Raw genomic sequence first — 21,174 nt, forward strand, 5'->3', positions numbered from 1 at the left:
CCCCCGACACCATGGTCTTAAGTCTAGCTGCACTAACAGGGTGACTACTCTTATATGACTACTTGAATTAATATGCTCGACCCGACCAAGAGAATAGGAAAAGTAAGACAAACACAATGTAAAGTGAGAGGGAACAGAGTGAAACGAGAAGACAGAAGGGAAGATAAAAATAAAAAAGTCAAAACGTAGAAAAATAAGGAATAGAGTTATAAAAGCAGAGAAGAAATAAGGAAAGTAATAAGTAATAAAATAAGGAAGGAAGGATAAAGAAATAAATATAGAAAAAGAAAAAGGTTGAAAATCGATATGAGGGGTGTTTCCAAGATACCAGTATAGGAGACTGGCTCGAGGAAGAATAAGCGAACGAGAAGACAGAAGGGAAGATAGGAATAAAGAAGTTAAAAAGTAGAAAAGTAAGGAATAGAGTTATAAAAATAGAGAAGAAACAAGGAAAGAGATAAGTGAGAAAGTAAAGAATGAAATATAAAGAAATAAGGAACTAAAGAAGAAATAATTAAAGAAGAAGAAGAAGGTTGCAAATGGATATAGAAATAAAGAAGTGAGAATAAGATAATAAGAAAAAAATGAATATAGAAATGAAGAAGTAAAGAAGTAGAAAAGTAAGGAATAGAGTTATAAAAGTGGAAAAGAAATGAGGAAGGAGATAATAAGTAAGAAAGTGAAGAATGAAAGATAAAGAAGTAAGGAAGTAAAGAAGAAATAAATATAGAAAAAGAAGAAGGTTGGAAAAGGATAAGAGAGGTGCTTCCAAGAGACCAGTATAGGAGACCGGCTCGAGGAAGAATGAGCGCTCCGAGTCCGCGCGCTGCCTCAAGTGCTCCCCCCACCATCCGCTTGCTGCCATTCACCGAGTCCTGCGTGACGAATTTGCGCGCACACAATTTTGGGCATCTTCCAGTACTTCTAAATATGCTTGGCAAGAATTTCCGATTTCTAAGTGTTAATATTTCACTTTATTGATTTAATTAATTATTTTAATTTTATGAATTTATTTTCGATTTTCTACAACTTCAATTCAATTTTTTTCTACTCCATATGTCCTGCGAGATTTTGGTTTAGGCTCGATTGTATATTTTGAATAAATTTTGAAAGTAAATCAAAATCCAATAATATTTAGTAAAAATTGAGATGCGACATGGGTGTCAAGTTGGCACCGCACTTTCTTAAATATGTCTTAAAAACGTTTCAACAATAGGCTTATTAATAGTTCTTATGTAGTTCAGTAGCACCATGATTTTATTATCGCCTAAAACCGTAGCGTTATGCATCTCCCTACTTATCTCTGACTGCGCTGTCACTTTATGACTGGACAAAAACTGCCAAACACAGAACCATGGGACATCTCTGCTTCAAATATCACGGCGAGGAATTCCTCCCATGTCCAGGAAAATGTACAGGAAAACGTGTGAGCAGACGTGCATGAGGATGAACAGGAGATAAAGCACGGGAGAAATTCCCGGTGAATGTATGGAAAAAGGAGGAAACGTTTATTTCTCGCTCCTGTGTCCTTATCTGGTCTATTGCTAAAAGCAGTCAATCCTTACCTGCCTTCAAAGTTGGCCTAAAGTGTTAAATCCTTTAGCTTCAGGGTTCCGAGGTGTGATAGCATATCTCTTTCTACCTCTTTCTAGAAATGTAATAAAATATTACACTGAATAATGAGATGGATGCTTGTACAAAGTTTGTTTATGTTTATTTCTATTAGTTGATTTTTACAAATTACATTTTAGTAGCAAATTATAACTATGTACTAGGGATAATAAATAAATTGCGTAAGGCTCCTAAGGATATTACGTCTGCAACTATAGGAATACTCCAAATCCCAAATACAAATATGAAACATGCCATAATTATTGGAAGCAGTGTTATCGATAAGAGATTTTCGTTAGAACCAATGACTGCTATTGAAGAAATAGAACGAGGATTTTTTATGGGGAAAATGATTAGCTGCTGCTGTTTCCAAAATTTTTCAAATATATTTCAGTGGAACTGAAAAGAGAGCAAAAACAGAATTTGAATCTATCTGAAATAAATTTACCCGGTCCACATAGGAATTCCAATCCTGTTTCCTCTCTGCCGTTGAACGTGTTGTGGTTGTTGGCCCTCTGGACTCCATCGTAAGAGGAAGCTTCTCGAGCTACAAAAGAAGTACATTCTGACAGAGTCCTTAACAATTTTCAAAAGAATATTCATGGGCAAAGGTTTTTCGGGATAAAGGGGAGCGAGAACCACGTGTCAGGGATAAGAAGCACCAGCAGCAGTAGCTTTCCAGTCTTTGACTTCCTCAAGGACCTTTGTACTCTCGAGCACTCCACTATGGAACTTCAAATTTACTGGAACAAGAGAGTCTTGACTAGCAAAGGAAAGAAAGAAAAAAAAAAAACTGTTTCAACTTACGTAAACACTTTAAGATATTTTCAATTTTTTAACAATTGATTATCGCCCGATTCGAACTTCACCCACAGAATAATCATGCATCACGATAACGTGACCAGTGAAGCTATCAGCTGAAACGTATCTCATGTCACAAGAAGACGACATTTGGAGGATCAACACGGCATCCGACAAGTTCCTGAAAGCTGTTTGTCCCTCCCGATCTTATTTCGATCCATACAAATCCACGCGGCTTTTATATCATGGGCGTAGAGAGATTTCGAAGGATCGATCTTTTGCTGCGTTACTAGATTGTTAAGCGGGGGAATATCCCTCCTCGACTTGAGTCTGGGTATTCTCAGGATTACAAGGAAGGAGGAAGGACCGAGGAGAATCTCTTACTGGCAAGGGTAGAAGTTAAGGAAGGAAATGGTGCTTGTGTGGCACTCGAGGCTTCTGCATTAACCCCTTTTTCAATTCCTCCACCCTCTCCCCCTCCCGCCAACCCCCATTCGTTTCTCGCGTAACACATCTCGACCGTCGTCTTCAACCCTCCCTCCCCCTCCTTTCCCTCCAATGCGCGTTCACTGCGTTTCAATAGTTACATCGTGTCCCTTTAGCAGGATTGAAATGCTTCTGTAGTCTACGGCCTGACGGAATATATCGAGACACAATGAAGGGAGAGCAGAGAGCATTCTCCTGCTCTCTTTTTTTTCTTTTTCATTCTATTCCCCCTCATTCATTCATCCCAACCGTAGTAGTTCAGGTTACACATTTTTTCTATTCTCTGTTCCTCCTTTATTCCCTATAAGCGTAATCATCCTGCATCCTCTTGTAATTATTACCAGGCCAAAGAGACGTCGGATTTCTGTTGGATTCGAGGAAGCTACTCAGTTTCTAATGCGTTTCTGATATTATTCTTTTGGATGTATGGATAAAACAATAGATGTATCCTTTTTCCTGAAACGGATTACACGACGTCGATACCGTCGATACCATCGATACCGACTGCTCCTGCTTTTGTGACTCCACAGTGGATAGCGAGTATAGTAGCCGGTTCGATGCGAAACTGCTATGGCTCTAGTCATGCAATTTTCCTATTAGGCACGCATGGTATCCAGCAAGGGTGACTGTGTGAGAGAGAGGGTGCACAGTGTCATCCAACCCTTAACCAATGACAATCGCTAGATGGATAATTATTATGGTTTCCGATCTCAATCTTTTAATTACACAGGACTCTCCCTGGGGGGACTGTCGTGTGTCTTGAGTATATCAAAGAAAAATGAGAGTCGCGATTTAATCGCTGATGCTAACCGACAAATTATACTCAGGCTGCTATGGGCAGTACGATTTTAATTTCTGTTTTCATAGTTTCTGAACATTAGCTGTATACGTGTTCTGTATAAATAACACGTGCCGTTTGAACGAACAGAAAGTTTGTATCGGGCACGTTATGATATATCGTTAAATCATTAAGGGCATACGAAGTAAATATGCAGACAGGTAGGTAAATTTGTGTATACACGAGTACTTACAGAAGGCGCGTCTCATTCTCTTGAGAATTCATCCAATCAATAAAGATCTTGTCGAATGTCATTTACACCCCTTGGTATTTTCCGGAAGAGAAACGAACACTCTATTAATTCATGGCTGAATCAGTCATACTTCCAGGTTCATACGTAAATTGTCACTTTGTCATTTCACTTTGACAAAGGCATGGGTATTCTTTTGGCATTGTAGAAAAATATCAGGTGAGAGATTATCAAAGGCAGTTACGTACCTGATACAATTGTGCTTGCAGCATGGATATTGGCTCCGTCATGTAGATGAGCAACTGCAGCTGCAACACTTGCCGTTTTCGTGCTCTGTTCTTACGTCGCTCTTTTGCTCTACCAGCTTCCATAGTAGGGAATCCTATTTTTTCTAGAACTAGAAATCCCTGGAATATCTCTGATCAATACTGCAGCTATCGACGAGTATCGATAGATTTCTATATGCGGGGCTCACGGTATCGATCTATCGCATGCTATCCGCCGATCGTGACTCTCGACGTTCCCCAATGCAAATTTACCAGGAAAGTTATTAACGTGTAATCCACATCCTTCCAGCCTTCGAGCTTCAGGAAATTCATTGGACACCTATCCAAAGTGAAGAGCAGCTATCGCTATGGTAAAAATCCCATAAGAAGGGATTTGAAGAGCGAAGGGCTCATCTTCCTGGATGCAAGTACACAGTCAGACGCGTAATCTTTGAAGTTCTTATCGGGGGGTACGATAACGTTTTCAGCATCTTCGCTAGTCAGTCATCTGGAAAAGAAGCTGGGCTCCTTGAGGTTGTTTGAAGGAGCTAAGGTCGAGAGGCTGTTGTAATAGTCACCAAAATCGATAATAGTCCGTGTTGCATCGAGATGAACCTTGAGATTGTATTTTATTTTATGCCAAGGCTGCCGGAAGTCGCGTGGCGAAGGGTCAGAACGGAGCAACAATAAGGAAGCTTAGGGATGGGACATTGCGCGAAGTCACGAATGTCCTAATTGAAAATCAATATTTGCACTAGCTCTTGGCTGCTTCACCCTGACGCACTTCGCGTTAACCCTCATAACTTTTACTGCATCCGTGAGTCATTATCTACCCGACTGCAGTTGGAAAAGGACTAAGAAATATTCAGTCTAAAAAGGACTCGGGCGTAGGACCCAAAAGTGGTGGGGAAGTAATTTCGAAAGCGAACGAAAAAGTATATCAGCACGAGTGGGAAGGGAGGAGAGAAGAGCTTTACAGTACAGTATAAAAAGAAAGTCTACAAGAAAAGTCAATACTTTCACCAAAATGCCCTTCGACCCTTTGACATGTGATTATTTGGCATCTCATCTTAAAATTCAAGCAGGGTTAACTCCCTCAGAAATTTAAAACCTTTTTGGTAATTATAGAGAGATTTTGGAGTTGTATATGTGCCTTATAAATGTGTAAAAACATGTGAATACGTGATGCAGAGGTGGATACGTGCCCGGGTTTACGTCGACGGATATACGGATATACGGAATGGAACGGACGGGAGTGACGAGATGCATTTAGGAGAGAACCGCCGGCGTAATGGCGTCAATAGTGCTGATTATGTGACCGCATTTGCTCTCGGAGCGTCGGACGCCAGGGGTGGTTTTGAGGGACAGCAAGGGGGGATGACAGTCCACTAGGAATGACGTAGAGCCGACCAGTAGGACCGGGACAAAATGCGATACAGCAGGATGATCTGCGAGTGGCCAAGTGTCGCTCTCGTGCATCCCGTACGTGATGGGGTGGTCACACACCCACAGCCACACAACCGCACTATTGTGAGAGGACGTTTGACAAGCTGGCGGCACGTATCGACGCGCGGGGATTTTCGAAAATTCTCAACCCTTTCGGAAAATGAATCCTGCAAAATTGATACGCTGGGAATACTATCTGACACGCTAATTTTTATGCAAATTTACCTAAATTATCAGATTTAACGAGAGCATACTGGATCATAATACACGTTCTCCATCCGCCCCAATATCGATCCTATATAACAGCTGTCCACTCCATACTCATTCAGTAATTTCCTTTAGCCTGTCAATCACCCCTTGTTTCCGGTTACTCCCGACTGTTGGTATATCTTGTTCTGATACATGTAAAATGTCTGCTTTGATAAGCACCAGAAGCCTGAGCCAGAATTTCGACTAAATAAAATGCTTCGCTACAGCCAAGTATGTGTTAAATCGAATCGTGAGGTTCGGCTCTTGAAAATTCCGCGCCCGGAAGTAACCAGCTGGTCTTCACTTCCAGAGTCGAAGCCCCGTGGAATATTCTCTGATATCTATTTTTCTTGGACAAAAGAGGGGATTGCAGGCGACCGAGAGGGTTGAAAAGCAGCAGCGAGGCAATACGCCGTATATCGGCGTGACGTCAGAACAATTGCATCAAGCTAGACTGCATCGTAAAATGCATTTTACGTTCTGGTTCTGAGCGATGCGATATCCCATTCACAACTCTACCCTTCGGACTCCACATTTTTCTTCTGCAACCCTACCCCAAGCATAATCCCTGTCTGAACTCCTATTACCCTTACTACTGATATTACGTACCCATGATGTTTACTGCACGTATAAGTAAGCTCCGTAACTGAAGTCAGCTCGCCATTGGGTACGGGTACTACTGGCCTATTAGGATCCCAATGGTTATATCAGTAACCAGTTAGCAAGTAGCGAGCTAACATTTATGAGAACATTCTCAACACTAAAATATGCCTCAATACATATTCAAAGGGGTGGCTCCACGTTTTCCGTCGACCATTAGCATTAATCGCCTTCCGGCCGGAGGATTGACTACCTACTGAATCCGTATTGTATTGGATTCGCGGGCTACTACCCCCAGCCAACAACCCTCGCAATTTTACTGCAATGGAATTACCGAGATTTCTCTGAACGTCGTTATGCCATTACTTGAAATTCATATACATACCTTCAAATAATTTCATCCCCTTCGCCCGGCTGTGGTTAAAATCGCTGGTTCATCCACACTGCAGTAAACGAAAAAGAAAATTTACCTCGAAACAAAAATTCTCTGCCAATTTCATAAGGGAACCCAACTGGGGAAGTACACATATGTCCAGGATATTCACATGGGACTTACGTGGTCCAAGTAACGTCCATTCTGTCACTTCCGGTTATCTCGACGCCGTCGTCAATTTTGTCATCAGCTGTACACGTGAAAACGTGAGAGGGATGAAGAAAGTCTCGATCAGGCATTAAATCTGCAACTTTATTCTTTCGCAAGAAAGAAAAAATAATTCATCTCGTTAATGAAATATGATTTTATTACTAAATTTGCGAAATATATACATTAGGCCATACACATATATAAGTACATAATCATTCATTGATAGACAATAGGTATTCGAGGATCCGTTGACGCACGGGGGTAAACTTTATCGCTCGGCTTACGAGGATTTCAAATTCCTCGTCTATACAAACCCCTGGTGAATCTTCGACTAACCCCTTTCGATGTCTTCGAACCCTCCCGAGCGCCCCTAAGAAATTTGCCCCAGTGACTCGTGGCGTCTCGAAACATTGGGATATGTGTGTATATATAATACATATATACTTTATTTATTTCCGCATATACCTATATATATTCATGAACGCCTATGATTATATATAGATATATTTACATGAATTAGAAGCTCGATACAACTGAGGGTTAACACTGACGACCGACGACTGAGTATCTTTCTTATATTATGGTTTTATCGTCGACTGTACTTTCGCTCCTCCTCATCCATGTGTATGTCAATTGCGTAACGTAATCCCTCGATATCACTGAACCATTATGCAACATTCCAGACGTCCGCTCTTCGTATTTACCTAATCATCCCCTAGTCCATAAACGACCCCAACAGATTTGAACGCTTCCCGATCCACAGCCCCACAGCGCCAATCGAAAGTCACTGTGTGTCTCGAGCATCGAATTGAAACAACCCCTGTAATTCGCAGAAACGACAATTTCCATCCCACCTGTCGAATAGAGAAATTCTCTCGCTTCTCTGAATTGCGTTTGAACAAGCACCGATAAGGTTGACGGGAGAACGTGGCGAGTTTCACACTTTTTATTTTCTCTATTTTTTATTCTCTTACTCCTTCAGCGCCCGTCTCTTTCTTCTTCTCCGAAAGCATTCGAGAGAGCGGAAAGAGCAGAGACTCGACGGAGCATCGGCGTCGCCACCCTCGCTCGACGGGGTGGCTTTACGAAGCAACCCCACGCTATTCTCGCGGCACTATCCAGGTACGCGAGTGCGATTATATTCCTTTTGTCAGGTCGTGCGCACGTGTGCGCTGACTTTAATTACCTACATTAAGGAGACTTCCTGTTTCCGCCATCCCCCCCCCCTGCACACCACCCCTGGTTTGACTCGAGCAGCCAACCGGTTTCCCGCAGCCACAGGTATCATTTGCATGATAATTCCAAAACGTTGCAATTTTCTCGCTTACGTCCTCAAGAACGTAAGAACGGGCGCTTTGCGAATTTCGCGTAATCCTAGTCAAACTTTATTCCCTAAAACGACCTGATTTGCCATTCCGAGGAAACTCTTATACGTTTAAGCGATAGTTGCTGCTTTTTTCTTTTCGATTAATGTCACGGAGGAGTGCTGGCGCGACGGGAAGGACCATACGAAGAGGGGATCATAGCAGATATAGGACTTGTCCTACAGCAACACGAAGGAAGTCGATAACGATAACTGTAGGCGTGAGGATCGAAGGGTTGCAGGGGATTTATTAACGCCGATAGCTGCCGGGCTGATGAATCTGTTACATCGATAGGCCGGCCGGGAATTAAGGGATGCTGTGCAAAAGGGGATCCACTTTACGAGATATGTCAATTGCCATTAAAGAGACTGCTAAGTTTTGCGGGTTCTTATTAATCACACGTACTAATTATAACTTATAATTAGAACGGAAGCTGCCTTATCCCCCTTAGTGTCGAGGGGATCGTTCTTCCGGCGATCGTCATTCGATTATTTATGATTAACGATTCTTCTGTCGCTTTCTTACTTTCGCTCTTCCCTCTTTCTCTCTCTTTTATACAACGTCATAGCTCCAACTCTTTTTTTCTCTTAAGTCTATCACTCTGTACCACCGTGGTTCCACAAGCGGAAATTATCACAGGGGACAAGAAGACACGTGGCGCATTCTCACTTTTACATCCCCTGTGACCGCCTAAAGGGCTTCTTGCACAATTGACTATCTACGTGTAACCTTCTAACCTTTAGCACACGACGAGTCGATTATCGATATTACCAATCAATATTCATTAACGTATATCGGAAACACGATCGCGTAACCGATCGATTACGCTATCGACAATAACAAAAATCATTCAAGCGCACACATACTTCTTCTGTACAATAACAATTGTTATAAACCGACTGTCTTTGATTCCTTATCAGCGATTTCATTTTTGGTTTTCCATTGTTTATTGGCTCCGCTCGATAATGCCAAGCCATGATTGTCTTTTGTCACGAAACGTCTTCCATCTTCTATCTTCGTCTCTCCTCCAGTATACGTCCCATCGGTCGAGCGTCGTTGAGGCTCTCCCAGGCTGCCCCCGGTCTTAGAGGGTGAGTCCATCCCCCATCGACGAGAGAATCGTCCTAATTCTAAGCTACGACGAGTAATCGCCGTAGAAGGAGATTCGCCACTATTGTCAGTAGAGAAGGGCCGGAAAGACTCGCGAGACCTTGAACTGAAAGCAAAAAGTGAAAGTGAGTCTCGTAAAAGCTGAGGTTTACCGCTACTGCGTCAGTTTGTGCACGGAGGTTTCATGAGAATGTTGTGTAAGATCGAAATGAAAATGAGTCAGCGGGGCCGAGGGGAGGGCTATGGGAGTCGGAGGAGTTTTGTATTTTTATAGGGACAAGTTTACGTATTTTCTCTGGGAGGGTTCTCCATGAGCCAACCCCTGCCTTTGAAAACCACCCCTGCACCTATACGTATATTTAGTACTAGCTACCTCCTGCCTGGGGGATTAAAACGCACCGTCTACTAAATATCTCCCTAAAGATCGTGGCCACTTTGTTAATCAACCGAAAGCATCAGGACTTCAATCATCTTCTCTTTTCGATTGTGTGCGCGTAATACGTGCCTGCGCGAGTGGCTACTTGGCTACTTGGCTGCGTGTACCACGTGGGAGTAACGATCGCGGTGGTATTACGTGTATTAATACAGTGTACCGTGGTTATTATTGATAAAGGGGTAGGTTAGGTTAACTTTCAGGAATTGTGAAATGGAAGATGAGGATTGAGAAATGAGTAAGGTGAATTCTCAGAGGATTGTATGAGGATGAGGATAGGTGGGGAGGGGGGGGACTTTCTTTTTCTTCTGCCCCCCACTCCCCCCCCCTGAAAACGATTATCCAGTAATTCTTGGTTACGTGATGTTAGATGTTCGATCCTTGAATGGCGATGCTGAGCGAGAGTTAAGAGAAGCAAAATCGTTTTAAAGAGAAGAAATGGGTAGACGGAAACGAGGACGGGGGAATGTGCAGAGGAAGGAGTAGCAAGGGGAAGGGGAAATGAAGAAGAAGAAGAGAAAGGAGAAAGGAAGGAACGTGGTAGCTAATGCGAGAAGCGGCCGCAACGGGACGGTCTCTTCGGCGAATCGACTAACGAGAAAATCGAAGATCGTTAAGAGCAATTTCTACGAGTCGTTCCGCAGCCTCTTCCGGTTTGAATTTCTCTTTTTCTCGATCCTATTAGCCTCTCTCCTTCGCCTTGTCGAGCCTGACCTTTTACAATTTTTCTTTTATACCTCGATACATGCCCTAGTTTTTCTTATTTTTTGTTTTCTAAACCTTTAATTTTTCTCCCTTTAATTCCAGTTTTCTATTATATTTTGCCAAGGCTGTGCTTGGGAATGCGCGAGAAGGGTGAATCGAAGGGTCGATCGAAGGGCTATTTTCTCAAAATTCTTTAGAATATCCTTATCGTCTGACGTTGTTTATGTGCTGCGAGAAACGCCTCCCGTGAGGCGAGCTAATTTCAGTCGCAATTAGTCGGTAACTAACGGAGGCCAAAGAAGTGAGAAGGGGAGGCCGAAGCCACTGTAAATTATTGTTTTAATTTCTAGAATTCTTGTTGAAGGAAGAGAGTGAGAGAGAGAGAGAGAGAGAGAGAAAACGAGCAGAAAAATGGACTTGCAAATAAGGAGGCTATAGGCAATAGCAAAGAGCTATATAAACACATATACATTTGTATTTGGCGAAAAGTAAAAATACAATAGACCCCAGAAAAAAAAGTGTACCAGACTGCACGATATAGATAGACTAAGCAGACTAGTACAGACCGTTAACTGAATAAAATGATTAAAATTGATAATGGCTGACTGTCAATTTCTACCAATACGTAATTGACTAGTCGATCGCTCGACACCGATTAACCTTTCTTAGTCAGCTAGAATTACCGAAGGGTCACACCATTTATAACAACAAACAGCCCACCAACGCTTCTCAATTCCAATCAACGGGCTGACCCACATTTTACTTTTTCACTTAATTTTTTCTCACTTTTTAATCACGCTCCCCGACCCTCCATTTTCACAATCAGGAATTATATCGATCACAGCAGACCCATTTTAAGATAAATGAATAATCCCATCCCTCCAATCAATCGACTCGTAAATTTTTCAAAGAGTCCATTACGCTCCACAGGAAAAGCTTTCATTTGAATTTTCATCCAGCTGCAGTCGCTACCAGCTATCTTGGTAGATCCGTATGCAAGGCAAACATCGGTCAGACCTTCCCTAGTCACTTCTCCCATTCACTCCTGCTTCAAACCATTACAAATTTTTGCATTTTACTTTTTATGCTAACCTCTCACCATTCCCGGGTTATTAGTTTTGAATTTGACTGAACGTGTAATACGCAGCTGCGCTCATCATTTCGCACTTGCTTCATTTTTGATTTTATTTTATCCCCTTCGAACCTTCCCGCTGCCATTATACTTTTATTTTCGCATATCCCGCGGGAGTAGCACTTTATTATTGCAAGCTGCGAATCGGTACGAATAAATTATAACGACTTCCTCCCGTACGGTTAATTGATAATCCCATTATCGCTTCGGGGTTGTAAACGTCGACAAAATTGGATTTATCGTCACCGATCGCTAATTTAATCTAAACAGGGCTTAACGCACGGACGAATAATTAGGCCGACGCCTTCCGCTATTTTTTCTCTCTTAAACTCCCTACGGCGGCTCTCGGTCCCACTTCATTTTCCTAATGCGAACAAATAGTATCCGCCACCTTCGGGCCATTCAATTAAACTGCATTCGGGAAACGTAATGGATTAAAAGTTTAAGGACTTACCGGAAAACTGGGTCCCACGCACGTCGACCAGTGCTTTATGCCTCCGTCGATTCAATTCCACTATGGCGTCGCATCTTTAATACGTAACTTATTAATAACATCGTAAAGGAACAATCACGTATCTAATACATTACCTTACGTTTATTTTTCCATCAACCAGATGATTCGGACCAATTTCGAGGCGTAAGGTTGATATCGACGTAAACAGGTCGTGCTGCTCGATGGTCATTTCCGAATCTGCAGCGATCTGGAAAAAAATCATTGATCGAAGGGATCGTTAAGAGTGCATCGGGGGGATGAAAAATATTATCACTACTTCCGGTTTATTATTTTTATATATCGATAATCGTGCAGAATCTGCATTTAAAATTATGATTCGATTAGCGTATAGGCAGACCAGATCAGTGAAGTAAGGAGGAGAGGAGAGGCTGAAACGGTACGATGTTCTTTGCCCAAATGGGTGACTGGCTGAGCGAGCATCGTTCGAGCGTGTCTTTTGCCAGCCGATAAACGGCGCTTTGGCGGCTTTCTGACTCGCGCGCGAAAGGGGAGCTAAGGAGATAAATGAGTCCTGAGATTAAATCATTTTCAAGTCCTCGAAAAGTCTCAAACTCTTGATCTTCCTTTTCTGGTCTTCGCCATCACTCACGGTCTTACCGTGGTATCTACTTAAGCTATTCCTGATTGTATCTACCCCAACGGCTTTATCCATTTTCCAGCAGATATTATTGAGACTCGAATAACCAAGCTGAGAAATGCTTCAACAACTAATAAATATATATTACACTCAGACTGTGCATTTGTCAACCCCTGAGTAACCATGCACTATTTCCGTCTATTTCTAGAACAATAGTGTGACGGATAACAAGATAATAAGGGCTGCCTGAACGACCCTTACGTAAACACGAATAAGATAAGGATAGCAAGTAGCAAATGAGGTCGAGGATTGTCAGTGGATAAGTGTTTTATCTAAATTTTTTATTTAGTTCAATTCTCACGGTTTTACGATGAAAGAAATATTAAGATGGAAGGAATATCAAGAAGGCGCAAGATCTTGTGTAAATTTGTAAAAATAAGATATCGCGATTCAATATGGACCTCAAAGGATATTGAAAAATATTGTTTACCAGTTGTCACGTGGTTCGATAGGGCAGAATTCTTTGTGAAATTCTGACTTTTCTATTATATCGCGCAACACGTCACTGGTCGCATACAATGCGATTGTCAGTAACGATGACGAGTAATTCGGTTTATAAATTTCAAAGGAATTTCGACACGACTGGTTTTCAAAGTCTTCCAAAAGGAAAGATATGAAAGGAAAGAAAATTGTAAAAAAAAAAAGAAAGGCAAAGAAAAAGAAAGACAGCAGAGTAGCTGTGTTCCAGGGTATCGCGGTGTGAGAAGCCGCGAAAGATAACGGGAAAGTTTTAAAATAAAGGTGCAAGCGGGATAATCGGCAGGCCGGGGTCGAAATTTATCGAGAAAATTTCTCCAGCACGGTTAAAACTCAGAGATCCTATCCGACTTGGTGATCTGAACTCGCGAAATTAGCCGAAAAGAATTTCGTCGACGGCGTAATCGTTCGTGAAGTCAATTCAACTTTCGATTAGCCCTAACGATTGGAGCCTCACGTATTTACCGTGCCTCTACGTACAATCATATTAAATTGAGTATCTTCTCAAGATTCACAATAAAAAGAAAGAATGGATAGACGCGATAACGATTTTCCAAATGAAAATAAAAACGAGCTTCGTTAATGCCAAAGCCTCTGAACCTTCTGACAATGTCTCCTCTCTTTAGAGGTTTCACGGGATCGCTTTAACCTCTGTCCCGTTAATGGCGCTGCAGTCTGGACAATTGGACTGAAATGAAAAAACTCACCTTTTCCCCATTGATATACCACTCGAGTTTGGCTGGCGGGTAGGATTTTCCACTGGTACAATTAAAGTCCACGATGTCACCGCTGGCGTAGATCTTCTCCTTGCCTGTGATTTCAGGATCATGGTCAGGGGGCGCTGCAACAGCGAACCACACGTAAAAACGTAGACGCGTATTCGTCAGCGAGATTTTACGATTTGAAAAGTCCTCGTGACGTAACACCGAGAGAGGAGAGGATTTTACGGCGTTAAGGGAAAAATCGTGATGGTGTTGGAAGCGGTTACTGAGGATTTTACGAATTTTCAATTGGAGAGGAAGATCTACTGGGATTTATCTCCATCCACAGCTGGAGATGCTCTCTAGGAGTTAGACGGAGGGATGGTTATAGGCGAATATACGTATCTCAAATTTACTTCCTGCTGCTGAAATACCGGATACGATTTTACTGCTCTTTATTTCTCTCGCTATTCCGAATTCCCTATATAGATATACGTCTATATATATATATATATTAATACACTGTTTCCTCACCGCACACGACAAACCCCTGTGACTTTCCTCACGCTCAGGTCGCTGCTACTCGTTATTCAGGCCATTTCCTTAATTACGCTCAAACCCCAAGGCTATTTTTAATCGCCGTTCATAATTGCTACCTTTGCGCGTTCGCCACCGCGACACCTGCTTCGCCCCATGCCCGCACGCACATTTGCGCCAGACTCACCGCTTATTTCTCACACTTCGTCAATTTCCCAAGAAGTCCTCAATTTTTTCCCCTTTAGCTACTGCAACCCTTTTTCGCTTTTGCTTCGCCACTAACTACTGCAATTCCCGGGAACCCGAGTATCCACCCGTATCAGGACACGGGACCACGTTGCTTCTGTCTGATGTAAAAATCGATAAGTGATACGGATCATCCAGATTCAACAGGAGCAATAATTCATTGGTGCACAATTGAGATCTGGCACGTTCATACCGAATGCGTACGCGTGACCTTTGTGGGAGGAACTTTAATCTACAATTGGAGTCATAAAGGAATTGCCGGAAACACGACTAGGGAAGCTTAATGCCCTGAAAGTTTAGAGCCTATTACGTAATGACGGCTGCAGGGCGTAAACCGTCCCATCCGATAAACAAGGCTGAGGAAGGGTCCAGGGGTGACAAAGGATAGTGCGGAAGGAAGGAAGAGAGAGAAAGGGAGAGCGAGGAGAAAAAGAGAAAAGCCATCTCGAGTAATTATTCGAGTCAGGAAACTGTCCTGGCGGGATGAAATTGCATCTTCTGCGTGGGACAACGAGGGAGGCAGCCAGGGACGCGGTTGCTGGTTTGGTGGCTGCCGGCACGCTGCCTGTTCATCGCACTGCGATAAATTCCCCCTAAAAGTAGGAAGATCTGCCTTGGACCATGCGAGGACGAAAGTTTACAGGCCTCGGACCGCTTTTATCGCTCGAAGCGTCTGGTCCGACGTCTTCCGAAGCCTCGCGACGCCCCTCCTCAACCGGCTCTACAGTCCCGTTACGGTTTACGGCTTTGGCATACCTATATGCCATGGTTCCGCACCTCCATCGTTCTCTATCTTTACCATCGGTATAGCCTTTCTGCACTACCAGCTCGCTAATATTTATCGCCCTTCGACATTTTTATACGCCTTTAAACTTCAGAATGGGATATCCTAGCATCGTCGCCGAACGCACGTTGAAAATGAAAATTCTACTTCGATATTCCACCCTTGTAAAGGGAGTCGTCAAACTCCACGACAGAGATCTGCTCAAGGTATTACTACGGTAAACTCAAAACCGCGTAATCGAGCTGAAATTTGTTTTACGTCTAATTTGTATAGCAGTACATCTCTCGACAAATTTTTAACACGATTCACTCATCAGTTTCCGAGTATTTCCGAATTAATGTCAGGACTCGTAACACGTATTCCCTATACCTGGCCAACAAAACGCGCATGGTTTTTTTTTATTGCATTTGACTCGTCCGCGTGATTCCGATGAAAAACTAGCACGTGGCAAAGGAAAAAATTAGGAATTTTTTAGATTTTTAGTCAGAATTTTTTACTCATAGGATTTATTGATAGACATGAAAGAAGTTCGATATTTATTACGAAATCTCTCGTACGACTGCTAGACGAAAGAGCGTTACGGCAACATTGCGTTTGAGACTGTATTCGGTGTATATACGTATACACTACTGCATCCAATGTACATTAGTGTGTGCCTATCGACGCAGGGATGGGCGTGTGTGAGTGAACTGTACCAGTTCAAAAGTTGACGCTGGATTGTTAAAATCTTACATTGAAACTTTTGTTATTTTTCGGTCCTTAGTAATACCTTAAGTGATACCCCCCATTTCGTTTTGACTTCAACAATCGTTATCACCGACCTATAATACTGCATCGGACTGTCTTTTTTTTTTTCAACGAGACAAGCGATTTAACGAAGCTTCAATTCGACGTCGGTACTTTTCACAAATCTATAGAAAAAAGTAATGCGCAATATTGACGTACTCCGAAAGAAAAACAAAGAAGATTAACCATCGAAGCTCTATCGAAAGGTGGAGGGTTGTGGTAGACCCCTTTGTAAGTCGAGATTCAACAGTGCACCGAACACCAAAGAGTAGACTCTTGTCAAAGGATTAATTATCGGATGCCAGGGCATGTGTGTACTCACATATGACCTCCATGTAACTCTCGTTATAGACAGATGGGAATCCAGGGGCTTCAGTGATGACCTCGCACTTGTAGAGACCACCGGTTTTCAATCCGACGTTGTGAAGCGTCACTTTTTGGTCATTCGAAAAGTGAGTCTGAAAGATTAGAGCATACATAGAATTCAGTAAAGTCTCTTTATACGATTTTCATGATTATCTAATTCATTCAACTCGTGCCTCCTCTCTATTGCCTATAATTCACGTGAGACAGTCGACTGATATTTAGGAGCGGCAATTGCACTTTGGATTTTAATGGGTCGATGCTAAGTCGAAGCAAGGAGACCGCGAGGCCAATGTAAGACCGTTCGAAAGGGCTGCACGTAAGGCCATATTGATTTAACAGTATGGGTCCTCGACATTACGCTGCTACGAAAATAACTCGAGGGAAAGAGAAAAAGACAAAGTTCCAGGTGTTTATCTATTGAAAATTCTCTCTCTCCCTCTCTCCCCTTTATTCTTCCTTTATTATATTTTCCTGACCCTAACACTTCCTTATAACCACTTTCGCGGTTTCCACTTCGCATTCACGCGTTTACAGTTTTCGTCGTACCTGCATCGTGCCCATCTATAATACACTCGGCATTTACAGAAAATGGGACTAACAAGAGCTACAATCCATTTAGCTTTAGCTGACGTGCCTACCGAGAATATTTCGTCTCTCCGAGGGGCCAAATTCTTGGTGAATTTCAGAGAGAGTGCTCCCAGACCCTTTAAGAAAGAGACAAGGGTAGAGAATGTATTTATCATAAAATCTATTTATCGTAAGGGCACCGGCGATGCTGCTCCTAAGAGATGAAGTGAACTGACTCGGGTGAATCGTACCAGCTGGAACGGCGGACAACCCGGCTGTCGAAGTTTGATGCCAGTTATAAGGGTTTGAGGAGATGCTTGCCTGTGAGGATAAAATAAGGAGAAAAAGAAGACACAAAAACCAGAGGAGATTCTTTAGTCTGATGGTGCCTTTTAAGGAGTGGAGACCCGATGGAAGTTTGTTTGGAGGTTTTCATGGAAAAGGAATAAAAGACCGATGCTACTGAAACAATGGAAAGTACCAGAGGATGGACAGGAGGGACGGTGAAAAGGTAAGAGACGCTAAGGACAAAGGACAAGGCGTGGGAAGAAGAAGTGAAATAGAGAGGTTGCCAGTGAGGGAGGGAAGTGGGGTAACAGGGAGGATCGCGAAAGAGCGAGAACTAGTTCGAGAGCGTGGAGATTGTTTACCGGCATTGTTTTATGGAAGTTACCCGCTCACTTGAGCGAACTCCAAACGGATGAAAAACTTTATGAGGTTGCACCCCAGTGGGTCCGTTCTTCCGAAGAACCCTGATGCTTTATGCTTTTCCTTTATAACGGGATATCGTAATTTCACTCCACATCACTCGAGGAAACGTATGTTTTAGGAAATTTTTTTTTCTTTCTTTTAATTTCTCCAAATGTCAAACTGGCCTTTTCAACTTCAAAGATTTTTTTGCAATGTTCATAGCGCGCTTTACCACGAGGGAAAAATCTTTCTACGCTCTTACTCGTTCCGTCAAAGCATTGTGGATGAAATATATGAGTAGAGACGAAAAACAGGCAAGGAACAAAACAATGTGTCGTGTACCAGTGGCGGATTTGAAAAAAATATGAGGCGACGATCGGCGTTGATTCGCTTGAAATTTCACCAGAGAACTGGGTACGAATACAATACAGCGAGGCTTTTAGTGGCTGTAGAAATTGGAATTGGTTGGACTTGGTTGGCGCTTGGACCACGCTGACTGTTACAGAGGGCGGAATACAGGGTTATACAGATCACGGTATTTCCACGTGGGAGAGGAAAATGAAGGCGGAGGTTTTGGGTCGTCGCAGCAATACATAAATGCTGCCAGGAGGGAGAATGGGTGGTTTTCCCAATTTGGAAAAAATATTCTGTGCCTCGGGCTACGGGAATCGAAATGTTTTCATTATCATGGAAATTCTCGGCTAATCGCGATAATGTACGAGTGCTCGGATTAATAGTTCCGATAAAATGGGAAACGGAGGCCCGGCACTCGCGACACGTAATCCTCATTATGTTTCCCCGGGTATTAACGAGAACCGATTCCGCGGCTGTCCGATTTTCCCGGGTGCTAACGGTGCGCTGAACCAATATTTTCTGCTGGAATCCACGAAAAGAGTAAAACGAGGTAAACGAGTGAAATCCGAGGATGGGGGGGTTGACTCCCTTCTATTATGTCTAGGTTCTTTTGAAGGTATCGGGAATACACCACCAAGTGCCTATCCTTCCGGTAATTATGCAAACGAGTGCTGGTGCATATTGCCCTAAGATTGCACCACTTGTTTTTCTTTCCTCACGAGCCATTTCCATTTTGCTTCTCGCAAAGATGCAGTAACGTACCGACGCCACAGTCGACGTCGACGCGGGTACTTTAAAACCGTATATCCTCCCGCGCCTCTCGTTCTCCGACTACGTCGTCCAAGCTGGGGTTTATTTTTATCGCCGTTTTGAATATGCGGCTTTATTATACGCAGCTACGGCTACATACCCTTCGGAATAAATTGAAATATTTTATGCAGAATGCTTATGGTCCCGGCAAGAGTTACCAGGGAATACACCGTCGGAAGGGGAGACCGAAAGAAGCAGGACGAGGACGAGAATGTTCCTGCGAGTTCCGCTTTCGATACACACGAACAACAGCTTGATCCAATTGAACGACCAATTTCAGGGAAAAACTCGTTTACCGACCGATTTACTCGGATCCACGTAGAAACTTCTTCGCGGACGTAAAAATGTCTCGTATCCACTTTTAAGAATCGATTTTACATTAATGCCTCCATTCGGCGGCGGATTCTCTTTGCTCCGTACTAACTTTGAGCTCGATCATCTTAACCCAGATTCGCCTGGCAGTGACTCGGTCTATCTTTTACCTTGACTGGCTGCATGACTCCGTTATATAGTTCAGCCACTAAAGTCGACCGATAGTTGCGAACGATACTTGATCGACGTGATCGCGGCTTTCTCTGCTTGGCCCTGTTAGTTTTCTTAGGTCAACCTTGTAACCATTAGGATCAAGCTGGGTCAACGACTTCTTATCAGTTTCCGAGCTAATCCGCCCTTTTCTTTCCGCAGGCCGAAAACTCACTTCCATCTCACTGCTCTTAACTAAATCTTCATGAAGGGTGCCACCCCTATCTCGATCCTTGAATCTATCCTCTCTCCCCAATTTCTTTCCCGCCGCCTTTCACTCTCGCTCTCGACCCTCGCATTATCTCGTGAGGCTTAACAAAATGTAGGACGAACTAACCTGACCCAACGTCACCCTGACGTGCCCCTCAAAGGGTAGACAAGTGGAATGACACTTGGTTCCCTATGGTCCATGAATAAACGGACAGCCTCGTATTGGCGAACAGATTTTTCTCGAAGATGGAGAGCGCAGATCAAGACCAGAGAGAGTCCCACTTTGTCGACCCTAAACCACCTACCACCGATACTCCTACCAGTACTACCACTACTAGGAATACTACTACAGCCCCTGGTGCTGCTGATGCTGCCACTACCGCTGGACCAGCCAACCTTCCGACCTTCCTGCCCTTCGCCCCTTCTTCCATGCCTGGATCCTCTTGATCGTCATTTATAATGCATCGTGAATCGCCCTTGGCTAGAAAACGATCGACTTTACTTCGAGCACAGATTTGTCTCGTAACGCTCGGCCAAGACTTTTTCCAGTCGCCCGTGCAGATTCTCTTCGATTTCTCTAGAGCCACTTTGAGAATGAAATACGAGCCGGGCAATCCGTGACAGGGAAAATATAGAAGACGGAATTTCAAAGTTTCGAATGTGGCCGACTGCTACCCTATTGGATGTTACACTCTTCCAAAGTTCAGTGGTGTCAGGAAATAAAAAATGACGACTACACCAAGGGAAAGTGGGTACATCTTCGCTTTCATGCTTATAGAAAAAAAAATCTCATTCGAGGACTATGGGTGGATCGTTTTCAGAAAAAAAAAAGTAACAATCGTCCTTTTGAATTGATACTCACATCAACTTCTACACCTTCGACGCGATAGCTGTGTTGACTGGGCGTAGCTTTGGGCACGTATCTGTAGAATTCCTCGTGATCTTTGTACCAGGTCACGGAGTAAAGTTTGCCGGTCCCAAGATCGTAGCTGAAATAAATGAGAATAATATCGATTATTGAAAATTATTATTTCTTATCGAATCGCTGGTAATATTGTATCAACTAAACTTTCTTTACGCAGTGCCTGGCAGAATGACACAGTGGTGACTTCGAGGGAGGATAAAAAATGTTTTCTTATTTCTATAGCGCGACAGTCCT

The 21,174-nt window shown here is 43.1% G+C and overlaps 2 protein-coding genes across 13 annotated transcripts in view; both read right to left on the minus strand.

Moving 5' to 3' along the window:
• Positions 1-1,260: 1,260 nt before the first annotated feature.
• Positions 1,261-7,103, minus strand: LOC112493905. Its single transcript, XM_025081892.1, has 5 exons — positions 7,033-7,103; positions 6,873-6,930; positions 4,175-4,323; positions 2,060-2,158; positions 1,261-1,648 (listed from the first exon to the last, which is right to left on the minus strand). Exons 2-5 carry the CDS (start codon positions 6,886-6,888, stop codon positions 1,583-1,585), a joined length of 330 nt encoding a protein of 109 aa, XP_024937660.1. The 5' UTR covers positions 6,889-6,930; positions 7,033-7,103; the 3' UTR covers positions 1,261-1,582.
• Positions 7,104-7,206: 103 nt separating this feature from the next.
• Positions 7,207-21,174, minus strand: part of LOC107264621 (synaptogenesis protein syg-2) — a 136,479-nt gene continuing 122,511 nt past the window's right edge. For 9 of the 12 annotated variants that reach the window (XM_025081882.1, XM_025081883.1, XM_025081880.1 and 6 more), the window contains 5 exons: positions 20,878-21,004; positions 16,819-16,954; positions 14,150-14,283; positions 12,403-12,515; positions 7,207-9,650 (listed from right to left, as the gene is read on the minus strand). In XM_025081882.1, coding sequence (XP_024937650.1) covers positions 9,323-9,650; positions 12,403-12,515; positions 14,150-14,283; positions 16,819-16,954; positions 20,878-21,004 — 838 coding nt within the window. In that variant the 3' untranslated portion in view covers positions 7,207-9,322. Of the gene's footprint in view, positions 9,651-12,268; positions 12,343-12,402; positions 12,516-14,149; positions 14,284-16,818; positions 16,955-20,877; positions 21,005-21,174 lie in introns of all 12 variants that reach the window. The other 3 variants (XM_025081889.1, XM_025081888.1, XM_025081890.1) reach the window with 3 other exon arrangements.

This window comes from Cephus cinctus, unplaced genomic scaffold, assembly GCF_000341935.2.
Source record: "Cephus cinctus unplaced genomic scaffold, Ccin1 Ccin1_scaffold0189, whole genome shotgun sequence".
Lineage (NCBI taxonomy): Eukaryota > Metazoa > Arthropoda > Insecta > Hymenoptera > Cephidae > Cephus > Cephus cinctus.

Bases quoted from the DNA above. Each gene is read 5' to 3' on its own strand.
- LOC112493905 (XM_025081892.1), bottom strand. The intron at 2,159-4,174 runs GTACGTAACTGC...CTTCTTTTGTAG, and splicing joins TGCAAGCACAATTGTATCAG to CTCGAGAAGCTTCCTCTTAC. The intron at 1,649-2,059 runs GTAAATTTATTT...TTACATTTCTAG, and splicing joins GGAATTCCTATGTGGACCGG to AAAGAGGTAGAAAGAGATAT.